At 39.9% G+C, this 19170-nt stretch overlaps 1 protein-coding gene across 2 annotated transcripts; it reads left to right on the top strand.

Annotated features, from left to right (window-relative positions):
- Window positions 1-210: 210 nt before the first annotated feature.
- Window positions 211-16930, top strand: LOC121937999 (single Ig IL-1-related receptor-like). Of its 2 annotated transcripts, XM_088080497.1 has the most exons (11): window positions 211-459; window positions 1403-1666; window positions 1914-2121; window positions 2209-2336; window positions 5324-5472; window positions 12618-12645; window positions 12741-12884; window positions 14173-14275; window positions 14426-14576; window positions 15411-15588; window positions 16364-16930. In XM_088080497.1, the coding sequence occupies exons 1-11, from the start codon at window positions 390-392 to the stop codon at window positions 16534-16536; spliced, it is 1596 nt and encodes a 531-aa protein (XP_087936623.1). In that variant the 5' UTR covers window positions 211-389; the 3' UTR covers window positions 16537-16930. The 2 variants fall into 2 exon arrangements, with proteins under 2 accessions (XP_087936623.1, XP_087936622.1); XM_088080496.1 differs by lacking the exons at window positions 211-459; window positions 1403-1666; window positions 1914-2121; window positions 2209-2336; window positions 5324-5472 and adding exons at window positions 8919-9116; window positions 9958-10221; window positions 10469-10676; window positions 10765-10892 and having other exon boundaries at window positions 12469-12645.
- Window positions 16931-19170: the final 2240 nt, after the last annotated feature.

The following is a 19170-nucleotide window of genomic DNA, read 5'->3' on the forward strand; positions in this document are numbered from 1 at the left end:
AGAAGAAGAAGAATATAAAAATCGAGTAAAATGCTAAAAACTAAAAAACTGATCCCCTTACGTTACAATTTATAAATCCTTTATAAAAGCTGCCTCATCATTAGAAAGAGGTATTCTAGGTATTTCAGTAAGTTTTCCTTCATCATCTCCTCCCAAGTTTAACTGCGCAGTACAAAGCCCGTGCAAACGTCACGTGACCACGAAGGGGCGTTTCATGTGTCTTCAGGTCCAATTGCTCAACCCGAAAAGTGATGACAGCTTCACTATAATACATCCATGGATAAAACTGTTTTAAACTAACAGGAAGTCTTACAGGGAGTGATGTAGGTTCACAAAAACTGTCGGTTTCTTTGTTACACGAGAAAGGAGGATAAGGAAGATTGCGGATTATGGCTTTTTTTCTAGTCACTGTTACAGTTTTGATCGTCGGGATGTGGGACAAGACTTTCCTCGCTGACGGTATGGATGTCCAAAATTATAGCCTACTTTATTTACTTGAATTTACTCAAACATTTGTTAAATCGCATATTTTGTAGAACAGGTCCAGATTAATTAGGGCAGATCTCATCAGTTGTTTTGTGTGAGATTTATTTCTTAATAAATCCTGACAGATGAGCAGGAAGGCGTTGTTGTTTGCATTGAACACGTCCTCCTCAAACTGATTTCTTTCCATGAGTCAGCAAAACACTCTTTTGCTCAGAGTCGGCTGGGGGGAGAGAGTAAACAGGTTCACCTTCATGCACCATGAGACTCTCACTTTGCCAAAAGCTCAACAGTCTTGTGTGTATGTAACTGTTTGTAACTGCAGTCAGGTGGTGCAGAAGTGCTTTTTTAAAAGAAGGCAAAGGGAAATTGTAAATACTCTAAAATCTGATAAGTTCATCTTACTTAAAATAATGTCGAAAACGGATTGCCTTGAAAAAGGAAACACAATAAAATTATAGATCTTAATTTATGTTTACTAGGGGTTGACCGATGTTTTTTCAGCAATACTGTACTTGTGTACACAGTAGTCCAGTATATATTTTACCACTATTTGTCTAGCTTTGTTTTCCTCGTTCCTAGCTGCTATGTTTGAACATATTGAAAGCAATGCAATAACCAGAGACAAATCCCTTGACTGTGTACACAAACTTTGCAAATAAAGGTGATTCTGATTTATGTCATTATCAAATTTTAGGCGAAGTCATGGCAAGTAGAGCCAAAGTAATCCCAGAGGCCATACCTCATGTTACCAGACCTAAAATTTATTTTAAGCAGTGAGGTGTACAGATTTTAGATTTAGGAATAAAAGAACGCTTGGTGTGGGTTCTGTATGAATTGAGAGACTAGAATCAGTTTTTAATGGATAAAGTTTGCTTGTTGCATCTCTAATGTGAACTTCCTCTGTCTGTATTTATAGCTCAGGACTGTGTGGATGGGAGCAGGTTTGAGGAGCAGGTGCTTTATGTGGGAAAGCCTCCATATCGCCTGAACTGCCCCCTGGAGCTCCAGAGCTCCCCCCAGCCCAAACTGAGCTGGCTGATGAACTGCCAGGGGCTGCTCACCCAGGAGGACAAGACCTACCTGGAGTTTAGCAACCTCAGCTTGGCGAATCAGGGGAATTACACCTGCATGCAGCAGGGAAACAGCACGGCCTCATTCACTGTGCGTCTCATAGTTAAAGGTGAGTATTATTTCCATGAGTAAGTGTAATGAAGTCAGCTCAAACCTGCTGCTGTAATTACGTGTCTCTGGCAGTGAGCTATGATTTGTCCCTGCAGTAGAGTTTTTACAGGGGTTGATTGAACAGCTGCACCTGCAAAGAGGCGTTTAGTTTCAGCGTGCACTCCAGCCGCAGTCTCAGACTGGACCTGCCGGTGCACCTGAAGGCCTCTATTGTCTGGAGATAACAGTGGTCTGTCTTCCCACAGAGCCTCAGTGCTCCAAAGCCCCAGAATTTCAACCGTATGAGGACCAAAACAGAATCTATGCGATAGAGGACACCACTGTGACACTGAACTGCACCGCTCTCCTCCTCTGGGACCCAACAGAAGAACCCTGTGACACCACGCTGCAGTGGAGCAAAGAAGGCCAACCTCTCACCAATCACACAGATTACATGCTGAATACCTCCTCATGGTGATTTGAAGCACATTCAAATTTCACTTTTATATATCTGGACTTTAAAAACAAAAGTTTCTGAGAATAAACATTTTCTGTCATCAGGTCTCCTGTGGCCGGCCAGCTGATAGTGAACAGTCTGCTGACAATTAACCGTGCAGATCTGAACTATTTTGGGCCCTACAGCTGCACAGTGAGGAACACCTCATCTGACTTCAGACTGATACATTCAAGTAAGACGACTAAAGATACCAACCTTTATATGCTGCTTTCTTACACTCTGTCCTGCATCGTGTGTTATATTTTTAAAAAGACTGGCCACACATAGATGGAGAAGACCCACAAATGTGATGACTTGGACTAGGAAAATGGGAAATGCATTGCACGTGTAAAACACTTTTCTTGTCTTTTGACCACTCAAAGCCCCTTTACACCACATGTCAGATTCACCAACAAGGTGCCACCTGCTACTCAGTAACCATTCACACACACTCACACACTGATGGAACTGTCATCAGGAGCAATTTGGGGTTCAGTATCTTGCCCAAAGATACTCAAACATGTTAACTGGAGGAGCCTGGATGTAGCTACACTGATCCAAAGAATTAATGGCCATGCTTCGTAGTGATGTTTCTGAAGGTTTATTTGCTCTCCTCTTTCTTTCGTCAGAAACGTGAAAAAACAAAAATACAGCGAAAATTACAACAAAAACAAAAAACATTAAAGTCTGAAAACATGCATTTTCCACTTACTCTGAGTCCAGTATCTATCTTTGAGAACAACATAAAACAAAATGACCAAAAATTCCACCACTACTGTCAATGTAAGGCACATTAACAACATAATACATAAATGAATAAACATCTGCAGCCATGTTGCTCTTACCCACAATGCTACTGACCTATGATTTTTATTTTATTAAAGCGATAAATTGACCAAAAAAACAATTTAAAGTATCTTTGAGACCCATTTTATAAACTGTCTCTGAAACAGAGACAGACATGATCACTGTTAATCAGTACTTTTTTATGCATCTTTAGAGCCTTAGTTAGTCAGTCAGCTCAGTGTACCCTGTGTCTACTGTCTCGCACCTGTTACACACACACACACACACACACAGTGTCATTTCACAGTGTCAGCAGCAGAGAATCTTTGTGATCTACAGCATGATTTGGTTCTGATTTATGCTCCTTACTCTGAATTAACTGTGAATTGAAAGTGTGCACAGTACTCAGAATAAGGGATTATGAATTAATGAATGGAACAGAATTTGATTATTTTAGCTGAAAGGACGCAGCTGTGCAGACGCACTTTACCGACAGTAAACTACATTTTGTCACAGTTCACAGATGAAATCCCAAGAGCATGACTCAGAGGATAGAGGAACAAGGCAGAGAGTCTTAACTGAGCCAAACACAAAAAGTGCTAGGATGCAAAATGATCCAGACACACAAATTAACAAAGGGCTCAGGCTGAGGGAGAATGCAAAATTCAGACAGTCAAAATCTAGATCAAAGAGTCACAACGCAGATGAGAAATCCTGTAAAGTTAAGGCGCAGAGTCCAAAGACAGTCTGGCAGAGAGCTAGTGAAAGTGAGCTGGTATATATACCACAGAATGAATGCGGGAATGAGGAACAGGTGAGTGATGATTAGCAGGTGGAGTGAATCTACTGATGAGGGCAGGCAGGGGGAGTGACAGGGTCTGACATGACAGCAAAGTTAGATCACAGTGTACATACAAACCAAGTCAATAATGAATGATAAACAAACAAAAGTGTCATTCAAAGCCATGACAGTATTCAGTATAGTTTGCGATAATCAATTCTAGTGACAGTATTAGTTTATTACTTTTCTTATTTTCTTCTTTGTTTTTTTTCAAAAGAAAAAAGTTCCTTTTGAACAAATATGCCTGTACATTCTTAAATGCAAAGAGCATGTGCACATACTTACCTGTATGTGTGCATGGTCAAGAGCTTCAAATCTGATACATTAGTTACTAATAATCTGATGTTTATTATGTACATAAATAATATGTGATATATGTAAATGATATATGTGAGTTCTCCACAGTGCTAAAGACAATTATTATTTTTTAGACGACACAAATTTAATTTGTTGTGGTAAGGACTTGGAACAATTTTTGGATACAATGGAAAGAGAATTGATGAATTGATGAATGCTAAAGAGTTGGTTTGATTCTAACAAACTAACACTGAATTTAAATAAAGCCAAATTTACAGTTTTTGGGAACCATTTCACTGACCCAAACAAAAAACTCATGATAAATTAAGTGGAAATTGAAATAGTCTGAAATCGAATTTCTTGGAGTAATAATAGATAGTAAACTATGCTGGAAACCACATATCAAATACATCAAGGCCAAAATATCAAACTCAATTGCAATGTTATATAATGTCAAAGATCTCCTGAAACAGACTTCATATACACCCTGTACCCTGTTCCTTTGTACTTTTATATATGACTTATTTGATGGAAGTGTGGGGACATACATATAAGACAACCATAAATCCAGTATGGATCCTTCAAAAAAGAGCCGTAAGAATTCAGACAACACCTCTTTCAGAGAATCAACAAATCCACATTTTATCAAATTAAATGCACTTAAATTTAAAGATCTGGTTGACTTCAAAACAATTTAAATCATGTTCAGAGCTAACAATCATATCCTTCCTTATAATATCCAAAAGTTGTGTCAAATCAAGGTAAACCCACATGATATAAGAGGAACTTTTCTGTTCAAAAAACAGTTGGTAAGACATAACACAAAATATCATTGTATTACAGTAAAAGGGGTTATAAGTAAGTATTTACTTCCTCCTGCTCCTTTTCGGACATGAAATACTTATGTTTGTTTACTGAATATGTATGGTGGGCATCTACTGTTGTTGATGTTTTTTTGCCCATGTTTTTATTTATTTGTATTTGTTGTCTGATTTTATTTGACATGTTTGAAATAAAGACCTATCTAAATCTCTGTCTACACATACATATGAACATACTTAGTAAAAGTACAGAATTATTAATAATATAATAAATAATTATTTAATAAAATAGATAAAGAAAAGAAAGTTAAAATAAATCTCTCTATATATATAAATAAGATTTTAGATGCCATTCCAGTTATTATAACGTCTCATGAATCAGTCATGGGTTTATATTATTGAAATAGTTAATTTTTCTGTATTTTTTTTTCTCAGCAATAATTATGTGCCCTGGCGGCCCTCAGCGTCCCAACCACAGAGCTGCTGTTATCGCAGCCATCATCATCCTCCTCCTCCTGGCTGTAGCTGCTCTTGTGTACTCCAGGTGTCACCTCAACATTAAACTCTGGTACAAGAAGTGTGATGTGTATAAGTTTGCCAATTTTATCTCGAAAGTCTGAAAGAGAAGGCAAAAAAGGTTGTGTAATAGTGCCTAAGATTTTTTTCCCAGTGCTACACGGTAGATTCTTCTGTGATTGACCCAAATAGTCAGTCTAACACAGTGATGGTCTAATTATGTAGGATACTTTTGTCACTTTGTCTTTTTAATGCCTGAAGATATATCTGGACTCTGGCCCTGGGCTGTTAAGATTTTATGGTGTCTTGTAAGCCCGTCCAAGCTGGGCACAACTGTTTGCATGACATGATAATAAAAAATCAGTTCATTCATTTATTCATTCATTCTTTTTTTTGTTATCTCATCCAGTATATCAGTGTATTGTATATTATTTAATCATGAAGTCACATTGAGATCATGATTTCATTTCTAAGCTAGACCAACAGAATAAAAAATAAAAATAATAAAAGTTCTGAACTAATTGAAGTTTATGAACGAGCTTGAGCAGAAGACCAAAGAGGAGAGAGTTACAGTAATCGATGCAAGAGGTGACGAGAGTATTGACAAGGATGGCGGTGCTATTGGGTGTGTATTGGGTGTGTGCTATTGCGTAGATAGAAATATGCAGACCAAGTGATGTTATTGATGTGTGCTTCGAATGATAGTGTGCTGTCAAGAATGACACCCAGACTCTTGACTTAGGGGGAGGGAGGAACTACAGAGTTGTCAATGGTAAGTGAAAAGCTATTGTATTTGGCAGTATTTGATTATTTTTTGAGCCAACAAGGATAACCACAGTTTTATTGCTGTTGAGTTTGAGGAAGTTGCAAGAAAACCAGGTTTTAATTTCGAGAGGACAGTCTGAGAGGCGGGGCCCTTCTGTGCAGAGTTAGCATGTTCTCTTCGTGTCAGCGTGAGTTCTCTCTGGGGTCTCCGGCTTCCTCCCACAGTCCAAAGACATGCAGGTCAGGTTGATCTGTGACTCTAAATTGCCCTTAGGTGTGACTTCGAGCGTGAAAGGTTGTCTGTTTATATGTGTCAGCCCTGCAATAGTCTGGCGACTTGTCCAGGGTGCACCCCGCCTTCCACCCGATGACAGTTGGGATTGGCTCCAGCCCCCCAGCGACCCTTACGAGGACAAGCGGTTACGGAAAACGAATGACTACCAAATTTCCTGAAGATATATCCGAGTGGTAGGAGGCAGATGATAAAAAGGAGAGGACCCAGAACAGAGCCCTGAGGAACATCAGTAGTAACTGGGGAGTGCTGTGTACAATCTGTGTGTGGCCTGAGAGATAAGACTTGAACCAGGAGAGGGGGGTAGCAGTGAAACCAATAGATGCTAATCTGTCCAGGAGGATTGTATGTGAGATGGTGCCAAAACCAGACTGGGATTCTTCAAACAGGTTATTGTCAGAGGAAGTTATTCATGTCGTTTTGATCTGCACCATGTTTCTTAAGTACAGGAGTTACAGCAGCTGTTTTGAGGGATGATGGGACAAGACCAGTAGTGAGATAGGAGTGGATATTGTTGGTAATTAGAGAGGACAAAGAGGGTAGGCAGGCTTTTATCAGGTGTGTAGGGAAGGGGTCGAGCTGGCAGATAGAAGGTTTGGATATACGAATGAGACAGCATATCTCAGCGACAGTTGGGAGTAGAAAATGTGAAAATGGAAGAAAGGGGAGGTCAGAGGAGGCTGGGTAGAGATGACTTGGTGGTAGTTGTGTTAGAGAGGCTAAGTGGTGGTGGATACTATCATTTTTTTGCATTGAATAACGTCATAAAAGTATTGCAGTTGGCAGTGGAGTACATATATGTGGTGCAATACTATCCGGCGGTTGCAAGATGGAGCTTACAGTGGAAAACAGAGACCTAGTGTTCTTCTCCAGACCTGATAAGTTTAGCAAAGTATACAGATTTAACTTTGCATAGAGCATCTCATAGTGCCAAATATGGTCGTCATACATCATTTTGTGGACAGTAAGGCCAGTTTTTTTATGCAGACGTTCTTTAGCTTTAAGGTGCCGTAGATCAGGGGTAAAGGAGAGGAGTCTTTAAAGGAGCAAGATCATCCAGAATATTGTAAAGTTCATCATTGTAGTGGGAGACTAGTTCATCAGGATTAGATAACCTGTCAACACTTGGGATATTTTTTCACGGAAATATCATTTTTAAGCATGATTCAGTATGTTCCTGTAAAATAAATTATGTATTGTCTTTTGACCACTCTGGTAATCACTTGTGTAATGTCTGTATCCAGGAGGATACGTTTACCAGATAGGGGTATAAAACGGGGATAATCACTCACAGATATACTTGTGTTTTTAGGCCTACACTGTACAGATTTGAGTAATGTTAAGGTGTGAAATATTCATTAGTCTTTATTTTACCCTTGACCGTGAATTGTTGATGAATTCATGAGTTCAGCAGTCAGCAGTTTTTACGGCTCACAAAAGACAGAGGTCCAGTCTGTAGTTTTGCCACCTTTTGGAGGATGAGCTGTATGCATGACAGCAGCAGCAGTGACAGGGATTTGAATGGTGGCTCCGGTGATGAGGAAGAGAAAGGGGAAAACAAGAATAAGCAAGAGAAGAGGGGAACGATGGAGGTGACGTAATGATTAGAGGAGCACAGTAGGGGCGCCTGGTGGCTCAGTGGATAGAGTCCTCATATACAGAGACTGTGTCCCTGCCATAGCGGCCGTGAGTTCAAATCTGGCCTCTGCCCTTTGCTGCGTGTCTCCCCCTCTCTCTCCCCCCTTCACACTCACACTGTCCTGTCCATTAAAGGCAAGAAAAGCCCTCAAAAATAATCTTTAAAAAAAGAGGAGCACAGTAGGTGCTGCAAATACACACACACACACACACACACACACACACACACACCCGCATCCACACCTACATGTGCAGCTGGCACATAGGTACAACTATGTGCATATCTGCAAACAGCAAGATGGTAAAAATGATGCCATCAGGTGGAAAATAGTAAAAATTACAAGTTCCAAGGCAAAACCCTAGAATGACACCCAGTAATCATACCAGTGTGTGTTTTAATGCTTCGATGGCTGTGGGATCAGAAATTGTAGTTTGAATGGGTTCAATTATGTTTCTTTTTCTTTTTTTTTTTTTAAATCAATGTAACAACTGTTTCCACGGTGTATTTAGACTTATCGTAGGAACTGAGCTGGAAATTCAGATATTAAACAAAAATACACAATACACAAAATACAATACACAAAAAATGTACATGAACACAGCCAAAGTTACCAAAGACGGAGAAAAAGAATGAAAATCGAGTAAAATGCGCCAAACAGTCACTAAAAACGGAGCCCCTTACGTTACAACTTATAAATCCTATATTAAAGGTGCCTCATCACTAGAAAGTCATATTCTAGGTATTTCGCAAACGTCACGTGACCACGAAGAGGAGTTTCAGGTGTGTTCGGGTCCAATTGCTCAACCCCGAAAGGTGACGTCCGCGTAGACACCTCAATGTGATGAAACCGTTTTAAACTAACAGGAAGTCTTACAGGGAGTGATGTAGGTTCACAAAAACGGTTTCTTTGTCACACGAGAAAGGAGGATAAGGAGGACTGCGGATTATGGCTTTTTTTCTAGTCGCTGTTACAGTTTTGATCGTCGGGATGTGGGACAAGACTTTCCTCGCTGACGGTATGGATGTCCAAAATTATAGCCTACTTTATTTACTTGAATTTACTCAGATATAATTTACTCTGTTTGGACATTCAGTTTCAAACGTTTGTTAAATATCCACAGAATGTGTTTGTTTTTGGTAGATTCATACAGATTGACGGGATGCTGGCTGGATAAGTAACATGTAAATACACATGTGGTCAGTGTGTACAGGGTCACAGTATCTGTCACATGCTATTGTCAGGCAACAAAAAAGTCCAGACCGTCCAGACCCGGCACTTGGACCCGGATGTGTGCCACTTTGTTCGAGAAATAGTTAAAAGAAGAAGAAAAAACTGAAAGGGGAGTTAGAGAGGGACCAGACAGAGCAGTTGTGCGGGTTATTTGGGGTCATAGTGAAGATGAGCGCATGTTCACATATTTTGTAGAACAGGTCCAGATTAATTAGGGCAGATCTCATCAGTTGTTTTGTGTGAGATTTATTTCTTAATAAATCCTGACAGATGAGCAGGAAGGCGTTGTTGTTTGCATTGAACACGTCCTCCTCAAACTGATTTTTTTCTTTCCATGAGTCAGCAAAACACTCATTTCCTCAGAGCCAGCTGGGGTGGGAGAGTAAACAGGTTCACCTTCATGTACAAACTTTTGCCAGTAAAGGTGATTCTGATTTATGTCACCTCACCTCATGTTACCAGACCTAAAATTTATTTTAAGCAGTGAGGTGTACAGATTTTAGATTTAGGAATAAAAGAACGCTTGGTGTGGGTTCAGTATGAATTGAGAGACTAGAATCAATTTTTAATGGATAAAGTTTGCTTGTTGCATCTCTAATGTGAACTTCCTCTGTCTGTATTTATAGCTCAGGACTGTGTGGATGGGAGCAGGTTTGAGGAGCAGGTGCTTTATGTGGGAAAGCCTCCATATCGCCTGAACTGCCCCCTGGAGCTCCAGAGCTCCCCCCAGCCCAAACTGAGCTGGCTGATGAACTGCCAGGGGCTGCTCACCCAGGAGGACAAGACCTACGTGGAGTTTAGCAACCTCAGCTTGGCGAATCAGGGGAATTACACCTGCATGCAGCAGGGAAACAGCACGGCCTCATTCACTGTGCGTCTCATAGTTAAAGGTGAGTATTATTTCCATGAGTAAGTGTAATGAAGTCAGTTCAAACCTGCTGCTGTAATTACGTGTCTCTGGCAGTGAGCTATGATTTGTCCCTGCAGTAGAGTTTTTACAGGAGTTGATTGAACAGCTGCACCTGCAAAGAGGCGTTTAGTTTCAGCGTGCACTCCAGCCGCAGTCTCAGACTGGACCTGCCGGTGCACCTGAAGGCCTCTATTGTCTGGAGATAACAGTGGTCTGTCTTCCCACAGAGCCTCAGTGCTCCAAAGCCCCAGAATTTCAACCGTATGAGGACCAAAACAGAATCTATGCGATAGAGGACACCACTGTGACACTGAACTGCACCGCTCTCCTCCTCTGGGACCCAACAGAAGAACCCTGTGACACCACGCTGCAGTGGAGCAAAGAAGGCCAACCTCTCACCAATCACACAGATTACATGCTGAATACCTCCTCATGGTGATTTGAAGCACATTCAAATTTCACTTTTATATATCTGGACTTTTAAAAACAAAAGTTTCTGAGAATAAGAGTTTTCTGTCATCAGGTCTCCTGTGGCCGGCCAGCTGATAGTGAACAGTCTGCTGACGATTAACCGTGCAGATCTGAACTATTTTGGGCCCTACAGCTGCACAGTGAGGAACACCTCATCTGATTTCTACCCGTTACATTCATGTAAGACTTAAGATACTGACCTATATATGCTGCTTTCTTACACTCTTATTACACTTGTTTAACGCTTTTCTAGTCTTCTGACCACTCCAAGTGCTTTTTCACCACATGTCACATTAACCAACAAGGTGCCACCTGCTACATACACTCACACACTGATGGAACAGTCATCGGAAGCAATTTGGGGTGCAGCATCTTGTCCAAAGATACTTCAACAAGTTTACTGGAGGAGCCTGGGTGTAGCTACACTGATCCAAAGAATAACTGCCATGCTTCACATGAAACACCACCAGACAAACCATGAAAACTACAACAAAAATAAAAAACATAAACACATAAAAACACTCCCTCTCAGTACAGCATCAATATTAAAACAAAATTACCAAAAATGCACCTCCAGTGTCCATGTGAGAAACATTAACAACATAATTCATGAATAAATAAATATTTATTGTATGCGCCTCCAGAACCACATGTAGAATATCGTTACTCTGGAGTTGTACTTTCATCATCTGCAGCCATGTTGCTCTTACCCACAATGCTACTGACCTATGATTTCACCACATCACATGACATTTCCCACAATGCTGTCAACTACTAATGGGTGGTTTTACTATCTGTATTAAGAAAAGACCTTTTATTAAAGCAATACACTGAAAAGAAACAAACAATTTAAAGTACCTTTGAGACCCATTTTATAAACTGTCTCTGAAACAGAGACAGACATGATCACTGTTAATCAGTACTTTTTTATGCATCTTTAGAGCCTTAGTTAGTCAGTCAGCTCAGTGAACCCTGTCTCTACTGTCTCACACCTGTTACACACACACACACACACACACACACAGTCTGTGTCATTTTACAGTGTCTTGGCAGGGAGCCCGGCCCAGCAGTGTCAGCAGCAGAGAATCTTTGTGATCTACAGCATGATTTGGTTCTGATTTATGCTACTTACTCTGAATTAACTGTGAATTGAAAGTGTGCACAGTACTCAAAATAAGGGATTATGAATTAATGAATGGAACAGAATTTGATTATTTTAGCTGAAAGGACGCAGCTGTGCAGACGCACTTTACTGACAGTAAACTACATTTTGTCACAGTTCACAGATGAAATCCCAAGAGCATGACTCAGAGGATAGAGGAACAAGGCAGAGAGTCTTAACTGAGCCAAACACAAAAAGTGCTAGGATGCAAAATGATCCAGACACATTACTTTTCTCATTTTCTTTTTTTAAACTAAATGCAAAGAGCATGTCTGCATACATATCCACAGTCTTAGTAAAAACACATTGTGTGCAGCAAACCACATGACTGATGGGGGTGTTGGCTGTGTCCCTCTCCACTTTGCACTGCACTTTTCTAACTGGAACTGTACTTATTATGTATATGTTTTTATTATACTTTTTAATGTTTTTAATATGCTTTTATTGTATTTTTATTGTCTGTTTGAATGTTAGCAGCTGACTGCTGGAATTTCCCTCAGGATAAATAGTATTTAAAATTTTAAAATATTTTTAATATTTTTAATATTTAAATAAAATACATTTATCTTTCCATCTATCTATTTCTTTATCCAGCTATTTTCACAAATGTTGTTAGGTGTTATAGCAGCTCTGGCGCGATCTACCTATTGACTGTTATGGCAGCCATCACCGTCCTCCTCCTCCTGGCTGTAGCTGTTGTTGTGTACTTCAAGTGTCGCCTCAACATGAAACTCTGGCACAAGAACTCCTACGGAGACTATGAACTCAGTGGTGAGGCCTCTGTTGAGCACATATAAGGTTTTCATAATCATTTATAACATTGTATCATTAAGAACACTGGTGTGTTTGTGTCTCTCTGTCTTCAGATGGCAAATTATGTGACGTCTACATCTCGTATGTGAACAATGATCATGACAGGAAGTTTGTCAACTTTATTCTCAAACCTCACCTGGAGAGTAAAAATGCGTACAAGGTGCACCTCAATGACAATGATATCCTACCAGGCTCAGGTAAGCCTTATCAGCAATACTACCGTTGAATTAATAATAAATTCATTGTCTTCATAGTTTGTTGGTTTCAAAATTCACAGGCCAGGATTTTCAGATTCTGCGGTCATTATCTCTTGATCTGTTGTTCTGTCAGCTTTATAATTTGGGTAAAGTGGAATGTGAGTCCCATTTCCTTTTATACTGTGCTAACTATGATGACTAAAGAGATATAATGTTCCATAAAATGGCTCATCTACAGCCTGACATTTTCTTGTGTTCAGATGACCAAAAGTTAGAATAGTTGTTGTTTAACTGTGATGAGTATCAGTTTGCCAATTTTATCTCAAAAGTCTGAAAGAGAAGGCAAGAAAGTTTGCATATTAATGGCTGAGATTTTTTTACAGTGCTACACGGTAGATTCCTCTGTGAGTGACCAAAAAGTCGGTCTAACGCAGTGATGATCTAATTATGTAGGATACTTTTATTGCTTTGCTCTATTTTTCTGTCTTTTTTATGTCTGAAGATATATCTGTTAGACTCTGGTCCTGGGCTGTTTAGATTTTGTTTTGTAAGCCCATGCAAGCTGGGCACAACTGTTAATAATAAAATATGCATTCATTTATTTATTAATTCCATTCACTGCTATCTCACCCAGTGTCTTTATACTTTATTTAATCATGAAGTCACATTAAAATCAGATCTATATAGTAAAAATTTAATTAAATAACATTAATAATCTTAATGAAAGATAGAATAGAATAAAATAATAACGCTTTAAACAGATATGCTAACATACCCTTGATATATATATGAAAAGGAAAAGATATTTAATGATATTATGTTTATTATGTTTAAATATTTGTAAGATATATATTTATGTAGACATCAGCATAGAAAATTGTAAATATATTCTGAAATACCCTGAGCATACATTTGAAAAAATACAAGCATATTTGGTGAAACAGTCATACCTAAAAATCAGTAGAAACTCTAACCAAAATTTGTAGTTGCCACATCGTTATCAGTGTGTCAGGTTTCAGTCTAAATTATTCCAGACAAGTGGTGCAAAATATCTGAGGGCTGTTTTTTAACATGCAAACTGCAGTTTTCGACATGAGGTCAATTTCTCTCATCTGAACTGTTGAGACAAATTGAAAGGCCTGGAGAGCCCTGTTGAATTTTCAAATGTATCTACAGTTTGCAAGCAACAATCATTTGGGAAATTAGTTTTAGTGAAACAGGCTTCTGGGTCACAAAGTGTAATGTAAAACAGCCATTTTTAATAATGGAAATTGTTTTGTGTCTCCAGAGCCTTCTGCAGAGCTGCTGATGAACATGAGTCGCTCTCGGCGTCTGATCGTGTTGCTCTCTTATGCATACCTCGAGCAGGACTGGTGCTGCAATAACTTCAGGTCAGACCAACTTAATGTAGAAACAAAGTTTAAAACAGAGTAAAAATGACTGTGCTATCATGACAACACACCACTTGAGGTCAGTGTTGCTGTCATACACTGCAGCGTCTTCAGTATGTGTTATGAAGACACACCGTCTCTGTATTTCAGACAGGGCCTCCTGCACTTGTTGGAGTTGTGTCCGAGGCCCATCATCATCACGTTGGAGGGTCAGTCCAAACGCATGAGGCCTGAGATCAAGCAGCTGCTCAGTGAGCACCAGCACTGCCTCACCGTGCTCACCTGGAGACACAACTCTGTGGTGAGACCCACAATAACACCTGTCAGTGCTTTCTGAGCAAACAAACCAAATATGATGAACACCATTATGTTTGTCTGGACTCTGTGTTTTTCCTTTGAAGCAACATTAGTCATTCACATTACAGTGAAATAATCACCTAAGTGTCTTACGCAACATTTTTTTGAGAAACGTGTGACTGTGTGGGTGAATGCGGCAAACCAGTGACAGAGATCACAGACAGAAATCTGCCATGTGAAACAACCAAAACTGTTCAAATAAAAGTAGAAAAGTTTTTATTCATGTGTGATCACATGGTTCATAGTAACCCTGCTGGCCACCACCTGATAGACGTTGATACAGGGTTGAATTTAGATTGTGATGCTGGGTGGCCAAAATTCAATGTCAGAACAACATTTGATGTCAAAATCAATTTAACATAGCATACTGGTGGCAGACGACATTTAATAGTGAGATTAATAGTATTCATTAAAACCAGGAAGTGAGGAAACGCTACCATGAGTGAGAAAACACCAGAGGCATGACAGTTATAAAAAGATAGATAAAAAATAGCAAATATGTGAGTAAATCAATATGTAAATAAATAAAAAGTGAATAGCAATCATACAAATAAATATATAAATAAATAAGGTAAATACTCAAACTGTAAGTAAGAGGTAAATGAAAGAATAACACCACAAAGTAAAATGATAAATAAATATGTTAAAAATAATAAAATGATATAGAAAGTAGTAAAACATGCTAAAATATATATATTAAAAAATGTCAGTAGATGATAAAGATCAATTAAAAGCCAAACAAAAAAGGCAGGTCTGAACGTGTTGCCTGTTTCCACAGACTCCTTCCTCAGACTTCTGGAAGGAGCTGGCCTTAGCGATGCCTCGCAGAGTCGTCTTCCGCAGCGAGTCTACAGGCGACCCTCAGACTGTTCTCCACGATGACAAGGACCCCATGCTGACCCAAGAGTCTGACTACCTGGACTGCCGCTCAGACACGGACCCTGCTGGAGATCTGGGTAAGGACGACAGTCACAGGGACAAGAAAAGTGCCAGCATACTGATGTTTGGTGTACTCGTCACTCAGTTTGCACATGCAGATACCTGCACAGGAAATGCTGCTCTGCCTTAATGGAGAATGAGGTGACTGTTTTTAAAAACTCAATACCTGGACAGCATAGTGAGGCAAGTAGGTTCATGTTTGGCAACCATCTGGTGCTGCTGAGTCTGATCCAGATTTGGAAATGTTGCCAACTGTTTGGCATTACTTGTACATTTTGTTTCATCAGAATTAGAACCTAAAACTTTTCGGCTTATATGCAAGTCCCAACCTGATGGACTCTTTTGTCTTCAACCGTCGGTGTGCAGCTGAAACTGACCTAAGCTGACAATCATTTGAGTCAATACACAGGGACTGAACTTCAGTACTAGGGAATAATTTCACATGATGATGAGCATTTCTATATTTTCTATACCAGCTTGTTCCTTATGTTTTATATTGAGAGTGGCATAAGATGCTTTAAAGTCAAAGGAATAGTTCAGTATTCACATACCTCCAGTTTGATGAATTGATATCCAGTTATATCCTTCATGCAACAAACTAAAAGGGTCTGACTGTGGAGCTGGCTCTCTTGTAAGCTGCAGGCCTGGTTGCAGGCAGGTGTGCAGAGTGATGAGTGCAGACAAGGGCTGTAAGGAACTTGAAATTCAGAGCTTATTCATTTGCATAAAATGAATCATCAAGCTTATAAATATAATTGATTTAAGGATGCATTTTCCTTCTTCCTGCTGCAGGACTTCGCCTCCCTGTATACAAGGCTCTGGCCTGCAAAGCTCCTGTCCTCCCCGCTGCTCCCATCGCTACAGCCGAGCCCAAACCCTCTGACATCGACGTGTCGGACCTGGGATCACGCAGCTATGGAGCCCGCTCAGACTTTTACTGCCTGGTCACTGAGGACGTCATTTAATCCACACTCCCCTCACTTAAAGTTAACACATAACCCTTTAGAACCTGAGCAAATTGGCTTAATATATTTCAAAAACATGGAAAAAAGCCTATAAGCACTCTTAAATGGTTTCTGTATCCTGGGAGATACACCCTTTTACACTTTAGGTGGGTGCACTTTGTAACTTGAGAAACACTGATGGGGTGATGAGTCCAGTACTCACATCATGTGACTGTACCCCAACATTCACATAGTTGCCCAGCATTTGTATTAAAATCCAAAAATGGCTAGTGGCAAGTGTTGTTATTTTATTCTCTTTATTGTATTTTGGGAGGATATTTTTTCATGGAAATATCATTTTTAAGCATGATTCAGTATGTTCCTGTAAAATAAATTATGTATTGTCTTTTCACCACTCTGGTAATCACTTGTGTAATGTCTGTATCCAGGAGGATACATTTACCAGATAGGGGTATAAAACGGGGATAATCACTCACAGATATACTCGTGTTTTTAGGCCTATACGATATATTTATAGATTTGAGTAATATTAAGGTGTGAAATATTCATTAGTCTTTATTTTACCCTTGACTGTGAATTGTTGATGAATTCATGAGTTCACACCTTTTCAAGTAACACCTGTCAGCAGTTTTTACGGCTCACAAAAGACAGAGGTCCAGTCTGTAGTTTTGCCACCTTTTGGAGGAGGAGCTGTATGCATGACAGCAGCAGCAGTGACAGGGATTTGAATGGTGGCTCCGGTGATGAGGAAGAGAAAGGGGAAAACAAGAATAAGCAAGAGAAGAGGGGAACGATGGAGGTGACGTAATGATTAGAGGAGCACAGTAGGGGCACCTGGTGGCTCAGTGGATAGAGTCCTCATATACAGAGACTGTGTCCCTGCCATAGCGGCCGTGAGTTCAAATCTGGCCTCTGCCCTTTGCTGCGTGTCTCCCCCTCTCTCTCTCTCCTTCTTTCACACTCACACTGTCCTAATCTTTAAAAAAAGAGGAGCACAGTAGGTGCTGCAAACACACACACGCCTGCATGCACAGCTACATGTGCAGCTGGCACATAGATACAACTATGTATTTATTTGCAAACAGCAAGATGGTAAAATGATGCCAAGTTCCAAGGCAAAACCCTAGAATGACACCCAGTAATCATACCAGTGTGTGTTTTAATGCTTCGATGGCTGTGGGATCAGAAATTGTAGTTTGAATGGGTTCAATTATGTTTCTTTTTCTTTTTTTTAAATCAATGTAACAACTTTGTTTCCACGGTGTATTTAAACTTATTGTAGGAGCTGAGCTGGAAATTCAGATATTAAACTAAAATACACAATCTTACAAAAAATGTACATGAACACAGCAAAAGTTATCAAAGAAGAAGAAGAATATAAAAATCGAGTAAAATGCTAAAAACTAACGTTACAATTTATAAATCCTTTATAAAAGCTGCCTCATCATTAGAAAGAGGTATTCTAGGTATTTCAGTAAGTTTTCCTTCATCATCTCCTCCAAAGTTTAACTGCGCAGTACAAAGCCCGTGCAAACGTCACGTAACCACGAAGGGGCGTTTCATGTGTCTTCAGGTCCAATTGCTCAACCCGAAAAGTGATGAAAGCTTCACTATAATACATCCATGGATAAAACTGTTTTAAACTAACAGGAAGTCTTACAGGGAGTGATGTAGGTTCACAAAAACTGTCGGTTTCTTTGTTACACGAGAAAGGAGGATAAGAAGGACTGCGGATTATGGCTTTTTTTCTAGTCGCTGTTACAGTTTTGATCGTCGGGATGTGGGACAAGACTTTCCTCGCTGACGGTATGGATGTCCAAATTATAGCCTACTTTATTTACTTGAATTTACTCAGATATAATTTACTCTGTTTGGACATGCAGTTTCAAACGTTTGTTAAATATCCACAGAATGTGTTTGTTTTTGGTAGATTCATACAGATTGACGGGATGCTGGCTGGATAAGTAACATGTAAATACACATGTGGTCAGTGTGTACAGGGTCACAGTATCTGTCACATGCTATTGTCAGGCAACAAAAAAGTCCAGACCGTCCAGACCCGGCACTTGGACCCGGATGTGTGCCACTTTGTAGTGAGATAGGAGTGGATATTGTTGGTAATTAGAGAGGACAAAGAGGGTAGGCAGGCTTTTACCAGGTGTGTAGGGAAGGGGTCGAGCTGGCAGATAGAAGGTTTGGATATACGAATGAGACAGCATATCTCAGCGACAGTTGGGAGTAGAAAATGTGAAAATGGAAGAAAGGGGAGGTCAGAGGAGGCTGGAGTTCGGTAAAGTTGGAAAGATATTCACAGATTCGGACTTCCGGCATCAATAACTCATTAGTGATACGTTGTCAAAACATAAACGAGGCCTCTTTCCCATCGTTGTAAGGTAGAGAATGTGCTACAAGCCCAGTTTTATCAAAAGTAGCTGTCTTTCAAGCTGCAGAAATAACATTGGTGTCAATGAGCAGCCGGCGGTGAGACGAGTGGATAGGGACCGTCTGCAAATTGCAAAACCGCTACAGCAGCGAAGAGAAACACTACACAGATATTCAATAACTTCAGTCTTATGCACTGTAGTGTCACCAAAATCACTGCAGCCTTCAACTGGCTCCTGTTGATCATACTAC

Source organism: Plectropomus leopardus, chromosome 7 (assembly GCF_026936395.1).
Source record: "Plectropomus leopardus strain MGB_pleo_1.0 chromosome 7, ASM2693639v1, whole genome shotgun sequence".
In the NCBI taxonomy this organism is placed as follows: domain Eukaryota; kingdom Metazoa; phylum Chordata; class Actinopteri; order Perciformes; family Serranidae; genus Plectropomus; species Plectropomus leopardus.